This window comes from Cherax quadricarinatus, chromosome 27, assembly GCF_038502225.1.
Source record: "Cherax quadricarinatus isolate ZL_2023a chromosome 27, ASM3850222v1, whole genome shotgun sequence".
Lineage (NCBI taxonomy): Eukaryota > Metazoa > Arthropoda > Malacostraca > Decapoda > Parastacidae > Cherax > Cherax quadricarinatus.
Window position 1 is genome coordinate 1,568,882 of NC_091318.1, and position 14,182 is coordinate 1,583,063.

Genomic DNA, 14,182 nt, shown 5'->3' on the forward strand with positions numbered 1-14,182 from the left:
CATTTTGGCAAGTTTTTCTTCGTGGTGTTAAGTCCTAATAACAAAAAGAATTAGCTACTCCACGGTTGAACAGGCTTGTTTCGAGATCCTGCATTTGGTTAATGCCTGTAGATGGTTAGTTGGGTTGAGGTCAGGAGAGGTCCCAGGCCAATTTAGAACGCTTGGCCCACTCTCTTCGAAGAATATCAGCTTATTTTCTGGAAGTGGAATGGAGCAATATCTGCTGAAAAATGCCTTCTCCATCAGGAAAGTTTCTGTCCACAGTGGGAAGCAAATGAGTTGCCAGGATTGCTTTATATTTGTCACTGTTCATCGTTCACTCAACAATAACAAGCAGTCTAGCGCCTTTAGCAGTAAAACTACCCCAAGACATCTTAGTCGAGTGTTTTGGCGCTTGTTGAATGTGTCCATTCCGTCTCACTACCATTGATCTGTACCCATGTACTGCAAAATGCGCCAATTCTGAAAATATAACTTTTCTCCATCTATCTGTCGTCTATCCATTATGGTTAAGTGCCAACCGTAGCCGTTTTTTCTTCATAGGCCAATAATTGTTACTTTACTGGACTTCTGGCAATTCTGCTTACATCAAGGTGCCTTCGTCGAACAGTTAAAGAATCAACATTTACGCAGCTGAAGCCAAATCTCTCTGTAGATCTTTGCTGGTTTTTCTTGGGATCCTCCACACTATTTGTTATGGTAACCTTGTCATCGCGAGGTGCTGTCTGGAGTTTTCTTCCACATTTTCCTCGACACAGCACTCCACATACACCAGTGTTGTCAGCTCTCATCAGAATATGACCAATAGATGACTTCACTAGGCTCAAATTTTCGGTGATCTGTCTGATATTTAAATCAATTTGTTTTTTAAGACCTACAATACTTGCATGCTTCCTAGGTGTAACATCCATCATGAATTTCAGCAGTAATCATGACGGGGAGAATTTGACGAAAACACATTCACTCACAGAGCAAGCGTATAGGTACAACCTTACAGAACAACGGATGTTGTGGCACTGACAAGAGTTGCAGGGTAACACCACAGCTGGATGGTTGCTAGAAGTCGGTAGCAAACTTCTGAAAATAAAAGAACCCCAAACTTCATTAATTAAGCCGGGGACTAAGACTTTATATGATAATCACATAATTTTCTCCTGTGCCAAATAATCTGCACACTACTGTAATATAAAATGTAAACAAAGATAAAAATATGAATGTGGAACGTAGGAGGTTCGATCCTCCTTTAAGGACTTAATGCTTTGACTTTCAAGACGGAAGTGGAAAATGTCACCAGCCAAATACTATGGCGGGTCTGTGGTAGAGAGTCCTGAAGACTGCAACACGCAAAATGGAGAGCACCAGTGGTAATGGAGAACTGAGAGAGTAAGGTGCACCATCCATAAGACAGAGGTCAGTAAGTAGTATCGTTTAAAATATGATAAATACTTCCTTACTCTCAAAACCAAGCACATTAAAATATACACAGTGAAGCGCAAACATACATTTTATACACTTAATGATACCAAATTAAAAAGCATATAAGCATTACATATAAATAATTGATAAATACGGGTTAGATTACAGAATTAATATTAAAAATGTAACCAGAAACATTAACTGAAAATCAAAAATGTATCAGTAAAGCTTACGTGAAGTCTTCCTTATTTTTTTTAGTGACATCACATTGCAGACACATTTGGTCTAATGGCATCTCACACTTGCGGGCGGTGCTCTGCATGATGGCCGTCAAGAAGCTCTGAGGGTTGAAGAAGCCAGCCAGCCACACTGATGGAGGCACCTGCGTCAAGTCAGACACATATATTGGTAAGAAATTATTCGTTCGTCTGATGGAGAAGTATTTGCTTCATATCTATACGCTGGATTGTAAAATTGATTAACAGACACTACATGCAAAGGTGATTATATCACAGCTATTGTTATAGTTAATAATATTCGTATTAGTACAACATAGCGTAACACAGTCGAAGTATCTTCGCAGCTGTGCACTTCTTGCAATGACACGAGATGTTAAGTGAGTGTGTGGAGCGTTTGAGCCACGTGAGAGAGTAATTGTGGTAAGGGACCTTAATGCTAAAGTAGGAGAAGCATTTAGAAGTAGGTAAGTTTGGGGTGCCAGGTGTAAATAATAATGGGAAGCATTTGATTGAACATTGTTTAGAAAGGGGTTTGGCTATAACTAACACATATTTTAAGAAAAAGAGGATAAATAAGTATACAAGATATGACATAGGGAGAAATGACAGTAGTTTGTTGGACTACATATTGGTAGAAAAAAGATTGTTGGGTAGAATTCAGGAAGTACATGTTTATAGAGGGCCCACAGTTATATCAGATCACTTTTTAGTTATAGCTACAGTGAGAGTAAAAGGTAGATGGGATACAAGAAAAAGGGAAGCAGCAAGTATGAGAGAGGTGAAGGTTTATAAACTAAAGGAGGAGACAGTTAGGGTAAAATATAAACAACTGTTAGAGGACAGATGGGCTAGTGTAAGTACAGGCAATGAGGTAGAAGATGTGTGGGGTAAGTTTAAGAATATAGTGTTAGAGTGTTCAGCAGAAGTTTGTGGTTCCAGGAAAGTGGGTGCGGAAGGGAAGAAGAGCGATTGGTGAACTGATGATGTAAAGAGATAAAGTTAGCATATGAGAGGTTTTTACAAAGTAGAAGTGATGCAAGGAGGGAGGAGTATATGGAGAGAAAAAGAGAAGTTAAGAGAGTGGTGAAGCAATGTTAAAAGAGAGCAAATGAGAGAGTGGGTGACATGTTATCAATAAATTTTGTTGAAAATAAGAAAAAGTTTTGGAGTGAGATTAATAAGTTGAGAAAACCTAGGAAACGAATGGATATGTTAGTTAAAAATAGGAGAGGAGAGTTATTAAATGCAGTATCAGAGGAATCAGGAAGATGGAGGAATATATTGAGGATTTTTTAAATGTTGATGAAGATAGGGAAGCTGTGATTTCGTGTAGGGGAAGTGAGTGGGGGCAGTGGGTAGAATGAAAGGAGTAAAGCAGCTGGGATTGATAGGATAAATATAGAAATGTTACAATCAGGTTGGGATACAGTTTTGGAGTGGTTAATGTTTTTTATTTAATAAATTTATGGAAGAGGGTAAGGTTCCTAGGGACAAGCAGAGAGCATGCATAGTTCCTTTGTATAAAGGCAAAGGGGACAAAAGAGAGTATAAAAATTAAAGGGGAATAAGTCTTTTGAGTATACCTGGTAAAGTGTATGGTAGAATTATTATTGAAAGAATTAAGAGTAAGACGGAGAGCAGGATAGCAGATGAACAAGGAGGCTTTAGGAAGGACAGGGGGTGTGTGGACCAGGTGTTTGCTGTGAAAAACACGAATTAGAAAAAACAGGTAAAATGAAATGACTAAGTGGAAAAAATGTACACCAGAGTACTAAATTATACCAGCGTAACTGTAACTGTTACCGACAGGCCGGACTTGAGGAGGTGAACAGTGTTTAGATAAAGGTAAAGAGGTTTTTGTGACATTTATGGATTTGGAAAGAGCGTATGGTAAGGTGGATAACAGGGCAATGTGGCAGATGTTGCAAATGTATGGAATAGGAGGTAGGTTATTGAGAGCAGCGAAGAGTCTTTACGAGGATAGTGAGGCTCAGGTTAGAGTATGTAGGCGAGAGGGAGATTACATCCCAATAAAAGTAGGCATTAGACAGGGATGTGTGATGTCACCGTGGTTGCTCAATATATTTATAGACGAAATTGTAAGAGAAGTGAATGTTCGGGTGTTGGCAAGAGGTGTGGAGTTAAAAGATAAAGAATCTAACACAAAGTGGGAGTTGTCTGAGGGTAATGTGTGGTGTGAATATAATGCAGAGAATCCATAGTTTGGAGATTAGGAGGAGGTGTGGGATTACCAAAACTATTATCCCAGAGGGCTGAGGAGGGGTTATTGAGATGGTGTGGACATGTAGAGAGGCTGGAACGAAGCAGAATGACTTCGAGAGTATGTAGATCTGTAGTGGAAGGAAGGCGGGGTCGGGGTCAGCCTAGGAAAGGTTGGAGGTAGGGGGTAAAGGAGGTTTTGTGTATGAGGGGCTTGGACTTCCAGCAAGAGTGCGTGAGCGTGTTAGGTAGGAGCAAATGAAGACAAATGGTTTTTAGGACTTGACGTGCTGTTGGAGTGTGAGCAAGGTAACATTTATGAAGTGATTCAGCGAAACCGGCAGCCCGGACTTGAGTCCTGGAGATGGTAACAGTGCCGGCACTCTGAAAAGGGGTGTTAATGTTGCAGTTTTATAACTGTAGTATAAGCATGCCTCTGGTAAGACAGTGATGGAGTGAATGATGATGAAAGTTTTTCTTTTTCGGGCCACCCTGCCTTGGTGGGAAATGGCCGATGTGTTAATAAATAAAAATAAATAAATAAATAAATAAACAAATAAATAAATGTATATATATATATATATATATATATATATATATATATATATATATATATATATATATATATATATATATATATATATATATATATATATATATATATATGCAAAACAACCACTCTGAAAGAATAGAGAAATTCCAAGCGCTTTCGTGACTACTCACTTTATCAAGGAACTGTGATCTTATTGCATATATGTATATATATATATATATACATATATATATATATATATATATATATATATATATATATATATATATATATATATATATATATATATATATATATATATATATATATATATATATATATATATATATATATATATATATATATATATATATATATATATATATATATATATATATATATATATATATATATATATATATATATATATATATATATATATATATATATATATATACATATATATATATATATATATATATATATATATATATATATATATATATATATATATATATATATATATATATATATATATATATATATATATATATATATATATATATATATATATATATATATATATATATATATATATATATATATATATATATTCACTGCCAGGCGCTGGCATGGCAAGACGTGTGGTGGGTTAGCTGCGAGATTTTCAAGCATAACTGATAACTGATAGACTGAACAAAACTCAGTGTGAATACTCTGGGAAGATTCCAGTGCAGCGAGAAGACATTCTTGTGCACCGTTTCAACGTATATAATGGAAGTGTTGTGCAGTTTGTGAAGGTTGAAGAGTTATGGTAGCAGGGAAGATGGCCAGTGGGGGTGGGGGAGAATAGGGCCTACACTGTGTGTGAGTGCCGGCCAAGATTATGGTATATACAAACCTCGAAAAGCTCTCATCAAAACATCTACCTCCAGCATCATGCGCCATTCTTCCAGTTAACTTAGAAATTATTATGTGTTGATGCATGCAAGAATTAGAGGCATATATTATGGAAAAGTAATGTGGGGTTAATGTTAACAAGGGAGTGACCAGTCAGTGCCGCCCTCCCCACGCCACGGGGGAGTGACCAGTCAGTGCCGCCCTCCCCACGCCACGGGGGAGTGAGCAGTCAGTGCCGCCTTCTTCCACGTCACGGGGGAGTGAGCAGTCAGTGCCGCCCTCCCCACGCCACGGGGGAGTGAGCAGTCAGTGCCGCCTTCCTCCACGCCACGGGGGAGTGAGCAGTCAGTGCCGCCCTCCCCACGCCACGGGGGAGTGAGCAGTCAGTGCCGCCTTCTTCCACGCCACGGGGGAGTGACCAGTCAGTGCCGCCCTCCCCACGCCACGGGGGAGTGAGCAGTCAGTGCCGCCTTCCTCCACGCCACGGGGGAGTGAGCAGTCAGTGCCGCCCTCCCCACGCCACGGGGGAGTGAGCAGTCAGTGCCGCCTTCTTCCACGCCACGGGGGAGTGACCAGTCAGTGCCGCCCTCCCCACGCCACGGGGGAGTGAGCAGTCAGTGCCGCCTTCCTCCACGCCACGGGGGAGTGAGCAGTCAGTGCCGCCTTCCTCCACGCCACGGGGGAGTGAGCAGTCAGTGCCGCCTTCTTCCACGCCACGGGGGAGTGAGCAGTCAGTGCCGCCCTCCCCACGCCACGGGGGAGTGAGCAGTCAGTGCCGCCTTCCTCCACGCCACGGGGGAGTGAGCAGTCAGTGCCGCCCTCCCCACGCCACGGGGGAGTGAGCAGTCAGTGCCGCCTTCTTCCACGCCACGGGGGAGTGACCAGTCAGTGCCGCCCTCCCCACGCCACGGGGGAGTGAGCAGTCAGTGCCGCCTTCCTCCACGCCACGGGGGAGTGAGCAGTCAGTGCCGCCTTCCTCCACGCCACGGGGGAGTGAGCAGTCAGTGCCGCCTTCTTCCACGCCACGGGGGAGTGAGCAGTCAGTGCCGCCCTCCCCACGCCACGGGGGAGTGAGCAGTCAGTGCCGCCTTCCTCCACGCCACGGGGGAGTGAGCAGTCAGTGCCGCCCTCCCCACGCCACGGGGGAGTGAGCAGTCAGTGCCGCCTTCTTCCACGCCACGGGGGAGTGACCAGTCAGTGCCGCCCTCCCCACGCCACGGGGGAGTGAGCAGTCAGTGCCGCCGACCCCCACGCCACGGGGGAGTGAGCAGTCAGTGCCGCCCTCCCCACGCCACGGGGGAGTGAGCAGTCAGTGCCGCCTTCTTCCACGCCACGGGGGAGTGAGCAGTCAGTGCCGCCCTCCCCACGCCACGGGGGAGTGAGCAGTCAGTGCCGCCTTCCTCCACGCCACGGGGGAGTGAGCAGTCAGTGCCGCCCTCCCCACGCCACGGGGGAGTGAGCAGTCAGTGCCGCCTTCTTCCACGCCACGGGGGAGTGACCAGTCAGTGCCGCCCTCCCCACGCCACGGGGGAGTGAGCAGTCAGTGCCGCCTTCCTCCACGCCACGGGGGAGTGAGCAGTCAGTGCCGCCCTCCCCACGCCACGGGGGAGTGAGCAGTCAGTGCCGCCTTCTTCCACGCCACGGGGGAGTGACCAGTCAGTGCCGCCCTCCCCACGCCACGGGGGAGTGAGCAGTCAGTGCCGCCTTCCTCCACGCCACGGGGGAGTGAGCAGTCAGTGCCGCCTTCCTCCACGCCACGGGGGAGTGAGCAGTCAGTGCCGCCTTCCTCCACGCCACGGGGGAGTGAGCAGTCAGTGCCGCCTTCCTCCACGCCACGGGGGAGTGAGCAGTCAGTGCCGCCTTCCTCCACGCCACGGGGGAAAGGGAAAATGCGCCGTGTGTAGCTGGAGTTGGAACACACATTTTTCATGATGCACATGGGAAACAAATAATGTGTGTATTGTAAGACAGTGTGAATAATATATTGTGTTCAAGTCCATGTATATAGTACTCCCCTCACACTAGTCCCTGGGCTACCCCCACCCAACAACCAAAGCCTCCCCCACCCAACTACCTGGGTCTCCCCAACCCAATTCCCAGCGGCTCCCCTACGGAGGGCAGGTTTCCCCTCCTAGCCTCTCACCAGCCCCTCAAGCCCTACTAGGCCACCATGGTCAAGTTCACTACCTTTTACGCGCCATACCCACCCAGAATGTCATATTCCACTCCTACAGTCTAGCTAGTCAGATGGATGCCAATCTGTAGGAAGCGAGCAGCCAGGGAAATGGCATGGCTGGCAATACTAGGAGAGACAAGTGTCGGTCGTGTTTACAGCTTCGATGTCTCAACTCTAATGGTTTCCTCCGCAAACACGGTAGTTGCCCTGGTTCAGGATGTCCTCCTGTGGAAAGTGATGATCCAGAGCCACCTCAGGCACCTGAACCCACTCCAACAGATGTCATGTCATCAGATAATATCTTGGAAGCAATTAAAGCAACAGGTACCAGGACACTCACACATGTTCCCAAAGCAGCCCGTTCACACGCAGCTGGGAAACTTACAGACCTCTTAAAAAAAGTAAACAATGGTTCCTCTATCCTAAATGTTCCACCAACCATCAAGGCATGGCACAACTTGCTACTTTTTGGCAATGTCTGTTTAGCTGTGCCGGAAAGAAGGGGAAAAGGCTAGCCTCATTGATTATTAAATCCTTAAGAGACTTTCCTAGAGCTAATAACCTCATTCGCCTTCCCCGTCAATACAAAAACGGGAGAGGCAGAGCTTCCACTCACTCCACTGACAGCGAAAAAATCAAAGTCCAGATGAGCAAGAGAATTGAAGAGGGCAACACAGTGGGAGCAATCAGAATTATCACCAGTGAAGATACAGTTGCCCAGTTATCGGGCAGATTGCAGAGACATTGCTTTCAGAGATCAATAGAGTCGTCAACAATTCCTTGGCTGGTCTGATTCCTGACGATATTTAACCTTTCTTTTATGGTGCATCACTTTGCGTCCTTAAAAAGAAGGACGGAGGAATTAGGCCAATTGCAGTGGGCAACACTTCTCGCTGTCTCGTGTCCAAAGCTGCTGCCAGAAGTATTCGCACAGAGGCAGCCATGATGCTTCAACCAAACCAACTTGACTTTGGGGTCTCTCAAGGAAGTGAAGCAGCAGTTCATGTAACAAGGGCATATTTCAACAACCTGCCTGAGAACAGTGCAGTGGTAAAATTAGATTTCAAGAATGCATTTAACCTCCTGAAAAGAGACGTGATATTAGCAGCTGTGCAAGAACATTTCCCTGGTCTCTTTCCTTTTGCTTCAGCTGGATTTTTTATTATCACACTGGCCGATTCCCACCAAGGCAGGGTGGCCCGAAAAAGAAAAACTTTCACCATCATTCACTCCATCACTGTCTTGCCAGAAGGGTGCTTTACACTACAATTTTTAAACTTCAACATTAACACCCCTCCTTCAGAGTGCAGGCACTGTACTTCCCATCTCCAGGACTCAAGTCCGGCCTGCCGGTTTCCCTGAACCCCTTAATAAATGTTACTTTGCTCACACTCCAACAGCACGTCAAGTATTAAAAACCATTTGTCTCCATTCACTCCTATCAAACACGCTCACGCATGCCTGCTGGAAGTCCAACCCCCTCGCTGGATATAGCAAGAAATCAATACTCCTGTTTGGAGAGCATGAAATCACATCATCAGAGTGTCCAGTAAGGGGATCCTTATCATTACTGAAAAAAATATATCTTTAAATGTATAAGAGAAAATTTTAGAAAGGACTTAATTTTAAATAAGTTCTTGCTAATTGACCAGTTTTACATATTCGGCACGACATATATATATATATATATATATATATATATATATATATATATATATATATATATATATATATATATATATATATATATATAAATATATATATATATATATATATATATATATATATATATATATATATATATATATATATATATATATATATATAAACCACCGGCCATCTCCCATCGTCGCCTAGTGACCCGAAAAGATGAGACAAAAGTTTTCTTCTTTTACATATAGAAATATATATACAGAAGGGGCCACTGATCCCTTGCTCTGGGCATTTATGCAAATTATAAGGTTTTATATATCACTATTTTTTAACAGGCAAACTATTAATTCCAAAGCCAGGAAAGAGACCACGCATCATTGTAAACTGACCTGGAAGTCTCCAACCCACGTCTCAAGTTCCTTCATCCTGAGGAGGAGGTCAGCGTACCAAGTGGTGAGACCATAGGTGGATGCGTACGCGCGGGCTATCCAAGTCTCTGGTACCTGGTCCAAGAACAGCGACTCGCAGAGTTCTTCCATTACTGATGTCATTTTCAATTCCCCCTGAAAAATATTTTTTTTTTAAATTTCTCGCACATTCTGCCTCTATATACAAGGATAATTTAAAGCTGTTGTTTTGTACTTTGGCTTCTAAGCTCAAATATTTATCTTCTATTGTTAGTCTTCATCTCTTAATTCCTGAAAGTAAAAGGCCCGCGATGTGCAATTGAAGCCAAAAAATCGTGCATATAATGTGAGACATGAATTCTATACCTTAAAGCCCAGGTCGAGTTCCTTGAGAGTGGACCTTATGATGCGGGTAAGAAGGTTCATCCTCTCGCACTCCTGGAAGGCCACTACGACATATGGAGTCCGCTCCTCCACTTTGCCCGTGATGTCCGTCATGTTGAACTCCTCCGGTAGCTTCTCCAGGATCTCGTCCAGAGTTTGCTTCACCTGAAGAAAGTTCGGCAGGTTAGAATAATAACAGAAACACGTCATGTTTCCCAGTGGAAACATGAGCATTTCTCCTTTTGTAAGTTCTTTGCTGAATAAAAATTTCTACCAACTTGAAAGATGAACTTCACATTTAATTATTTTTAACTCGTCGGTCGTGTCCCACCGAGTCAGGGTGACCCTCCCCCCCCCCCCCAAAAAAAAAAAGAAAGAAAAATCTTCCATAATCACTCAAAACTTTCACCATCATTCATATATAATCACTGTCTTTGCAGAGGCGATCAGATACGACAGTTGAGATGTCACTCCAAAGAGCCAATATCCCAAACCCCTCCTTTAAAGTGCAGGCATTGTGCTTCCCATCTCCGGTTATCCGGTTTCCCTGAATCCCTTCACAAAATATTACCATGATCACACTCCAACAGCTCGTCAGGTCCCAAAAAAACATTCGTCTCCATTCATTCCTGTCTAGCATGCTAACGCACGCTTGCTGAAAGTCAAAGCAAAACCTCCTTTACCAACCTCCCTCCAACATATCTTAGGACGACCCTTACCCAGCCTTCCTTCCACTACAGATTTATTCGCTCTCCAAGTCATTCTACTTTGTTACATCCTCTCTAAATGACCAAACCACCTCAACAACCCCTCTTCAGCCCTATGACTAATACTGCTAGTAACTCCACACTACGAATTCTCTGCATAATATTCACTTCTCCCATACTCCTTACCTCCAGTGTGATATCCCATTTTTCTTTACCTAAATCGTTTAATACCCTCATCACCTTACTCTTATCTATAAAAATGGAATTATGAAACAAGTGATTTTGAATCATTAACAAAACTGCAGTTGGCCAGGATTCGATCCTGCATCGCAATGCCCACCCCTATGAGAACAGGGCACAATAGGAATCCCCCTATCCACTTGACCACAAATTCTCCTGTAGTCCAGTGGACAGAGGGATGTGTACTGTGTCCTGTTCTCACAGGGCTGGGCATGGCGATACAGGATCTACACCTGGTCAGCCGCAGCTCTGTTAATGAGTTTTACCTATGTTCACTTTCAACTTTCTTTCTTTACACACCCTCCCAAACTTTGCAACTTTAGAATCTCCCAAAAGCACAGTGTCATCAGCAAAAGTAATTGTGTCAACTCCCATTTTGTATTTGACTTCCCATAATTTAATTTCATCCCTCTCCCCAACATCCTAGGATTTACTTCTTTTACAACCTCATCTATAAATATATTAAACAACCATCATGACATTACACATCCCTGTCTGAGGCATACTTTTACTGGGAAGTAATTTCCCTCTCTCTTACACACCTTAATCTGAACCTCATTATCCTCATAAGAACTCTTTACAGCATTTAGTAACTTACCACATATTCCATATACTTGCAACATCTGCCACACTGTTCCCCTATCCACTCTATCATATGCCTTTTCTAAATTCATAAATGCAGTGAAAATTTCCTTACCTTTATCTAAATATTGTTCACATATATGCTTCAATGTAAACACTTGATCTACACATCCCCTACCCATTCTAAAGCCTCCATGTTCATCTGCAATCCTACTCTCTATCTTACATCTAATTCTTTCAATAATAACCCTACCATACACTCTACCTGATATACTCAGTAGACTTATTCCCCTATAATTTTTACAATTTCTTTTGTCACTCTTCCCTCTACATAAAGGAACTATACATGTTCTCTGCCAATCCCTATGTACCTTCCCCTTTTTCATACATTTACCAAACAAAAATACCAACCACTCCAAAACTATATCCCCGCCTGCTTTTAACATTTCTGTCTTGATCCCATCAGTTCCAGCTGCTGTACCCCCTTTCATTCTACGTATTGACTCACGCACCTCCCCCACACTCACATCTGGCTCTTCTTCACTCCTAAGAGATGTTATACCTCCCTGGCCAGTGCATGAAATTACCGCCTCCTTTCTTCATCGACATTTATAAGTTCTTCAAAATATTCCAGCCATCTACCCAATACCTCCAACTTCCCATCTACTAACTCCCTTATTCTGTTTTTAACTGACAAATCCATTCGTTCCCTAGGCTTTCTTCACCTATTTATCTCACTCCAAAAAATTTTCTGATTCTCAGCAAAATTTATTGACAGCGCCTCGCCCACTGCATAATTTGCTCTCCTTTTGCAGTCCCTTACCACTCTCTTCATCTTTCTCTTACTCTCCATATACTCCATATACTCCACACTTCTTATATCTCTTCAGCTCTGTAAAAACCTCTTATAAGAGACCTTTTTCTCTTTTTTCACAGACTTTAACTCATCATTCCACCAGTCACTCCTCTTTCCTCCTGCACCCACCCTCCTATAGCCACAAACGTCTGCCCCGCAATTTAGCAGCGCATTTTTAAAACTATCCCACCCCTCTTCAACTCCCACACTACCTACACTCACTAGCCCACCTTTTTCTCAACAATTGCTTATACTCAACCTAACTTCCTCTTCCCTTAGTTTATAAACTCTTACATCTCTCTTACTTCTTGTTATTTTCCTCAATAATGATCCGATATAATAAAATATAATATAAAATGTTTAAGTTAATTTTTATTCGTTTTTTCAAAATTTCAGTTTAATGTCTTTTGTGTATATAATACGAATATTTAAGCGATAGGAGCAAAATCACTCTTATTAACCTTGTCCTCCCTGGTGATGACTACCCCGCCAGAGTTTCCCATGTCGCGGGGCTGCAGTTCGAACACCGTCTTGAAGAGGTGCTCCGAAGTCATGGTCAAGAAGCCAATCTCAGCGTTAGGATGGAGACCATACAGGTGTGGGGACTCGGCAGGCAGGCAGGTGTCTATATAGCTGTGATATCCTGAGTAGTCCAGGTTGGGAGGAGTGGGAAACCCCGGTGCTAAGTTCAGCTCTCCGTCAAGCTACAGGCCACATAATTTTGAGTCGGTTAACGAAAATACCGTAACATATTTGTTCAATAGTTTGGCTGCCGTTAAAGACGAATTACTTTATTGCTTCCAGGTATTAGTAATATTTTCTTATATTTTTATTATTATTATAATTATTATTAATTATCATTGTTATACTATCAATATTACCTTTACTCTACGTGGAAATATAGCTCCTGACTGGAATCGTGCAGACGTAAGCGGTAAAAGAAATTGTATATAATACATTTCCAGAAATATATTGGCATACCTGGTCCGGGTGAAGGAATTCCTCGAGGTAAGTGCGACAGAGAACCCGATCCCAGTCATCAGTGATGTGTCCTCCGTACATGATCTCCCCGAAGAGGTAGCGGAGGTCCTCCCATGGCACCTTGCTGTTGGCCTCCAGGTAATTGTACAATACATTAACACTGATGGTCAAGTCACCTGTGAATTAAGAGGAATATAAGAAGGTTCCTCTGGAGCTGAGATATCTGGCGTAATGTGGTCGAAAATGAGTAGTTTGCTTAACCCAAATCATTAGCAATATGGTAAATACGAAAGAGTAGTGCTAATGATGGGGATAAAGATGATTAAAATCGTTATGAAATTAATAAAAAGCCAATAAACAATGACATTGGTTCCCTACCTGTGTTAAAGGGATAAGGTCTGTTCCAACCCTGAGGTCCAAACTTCCTTCTCTCAGCGACGCAGGCATGGAAATAGCAGAGGGAAAAGAGGATGGACTTGAATTCAGCCTCCTTGGAGCACATCTCGAGTGTCTCCTGAGTAAAGTTGTTGAGAGCTTTGTGGAGGTTTGCTTGCATTCCTCTCGGCGGTTCATTGGTGATCTTGATGGCTGATTCCAACAGCCCCTAGTAATGTTAAAAGTAGAGTTTGCACTGAATGAATGTAATATCTTCTGAAAAATATTTTGTAAAATTTTGCGAATTGTGAAGGAAATGTGAATCAGTTAATTCTAGGATACAATATGATGAACAGAACTAAAGGGTTACTAGAATTTGCTTTAACTGGTATCAGAGTATTATCATAAGTTAATGTATTTTTCTGGCATCATTATGACCTTAGCAAGAACTGGAAATAGTGTATTCATTGTTCTGTGAATGGAATGCCATAGAGTATCAGACTACGGAGAGAAA

At 42.9% G+C, this 14,182-nt stretch overlaps 1 protein-coding gene across 1 annotated transcript in view; it reads right to left on the reverse strand.

Annotated features, from left to right (window-relative positions):
* The window catches only part of Dhc93AB (Dynein heavy chain at 93AB), a 646,785-nt gene that overhangs the window by 6,274 nt on the left and 626,329 nt on the right, over positions 1-14,182 (reverse strand). Inside the window, exons 63-68 of the mRNA XM_070089003.1 lie at positions 13,672-13,897; positions 13,294-13,469; positions 12,774-13,016; positions 9,910-10,092; positions 9,526-9,699; positions 1,650-1,798 (exon numbers count right to left, since the gene is read on the reverse strand). Coding sequence (XP_069945104.1) covers positions 1,650-1,798; positions 9,526-9,699; positions 9,910-10,092; positions 12,774-13,016; positions 13,294-13,469; positions 13,672-13,897 — 1,151 coding nt within the window. The remainder of the gene's footprint in view (positions 1-1,649; positions 1,799-9,525; positions 9,700-9,909; positions 10,093-12,773; positions 13,017-13,293; positions 13,470-13,671; positions 13,898-14,182) is intronic.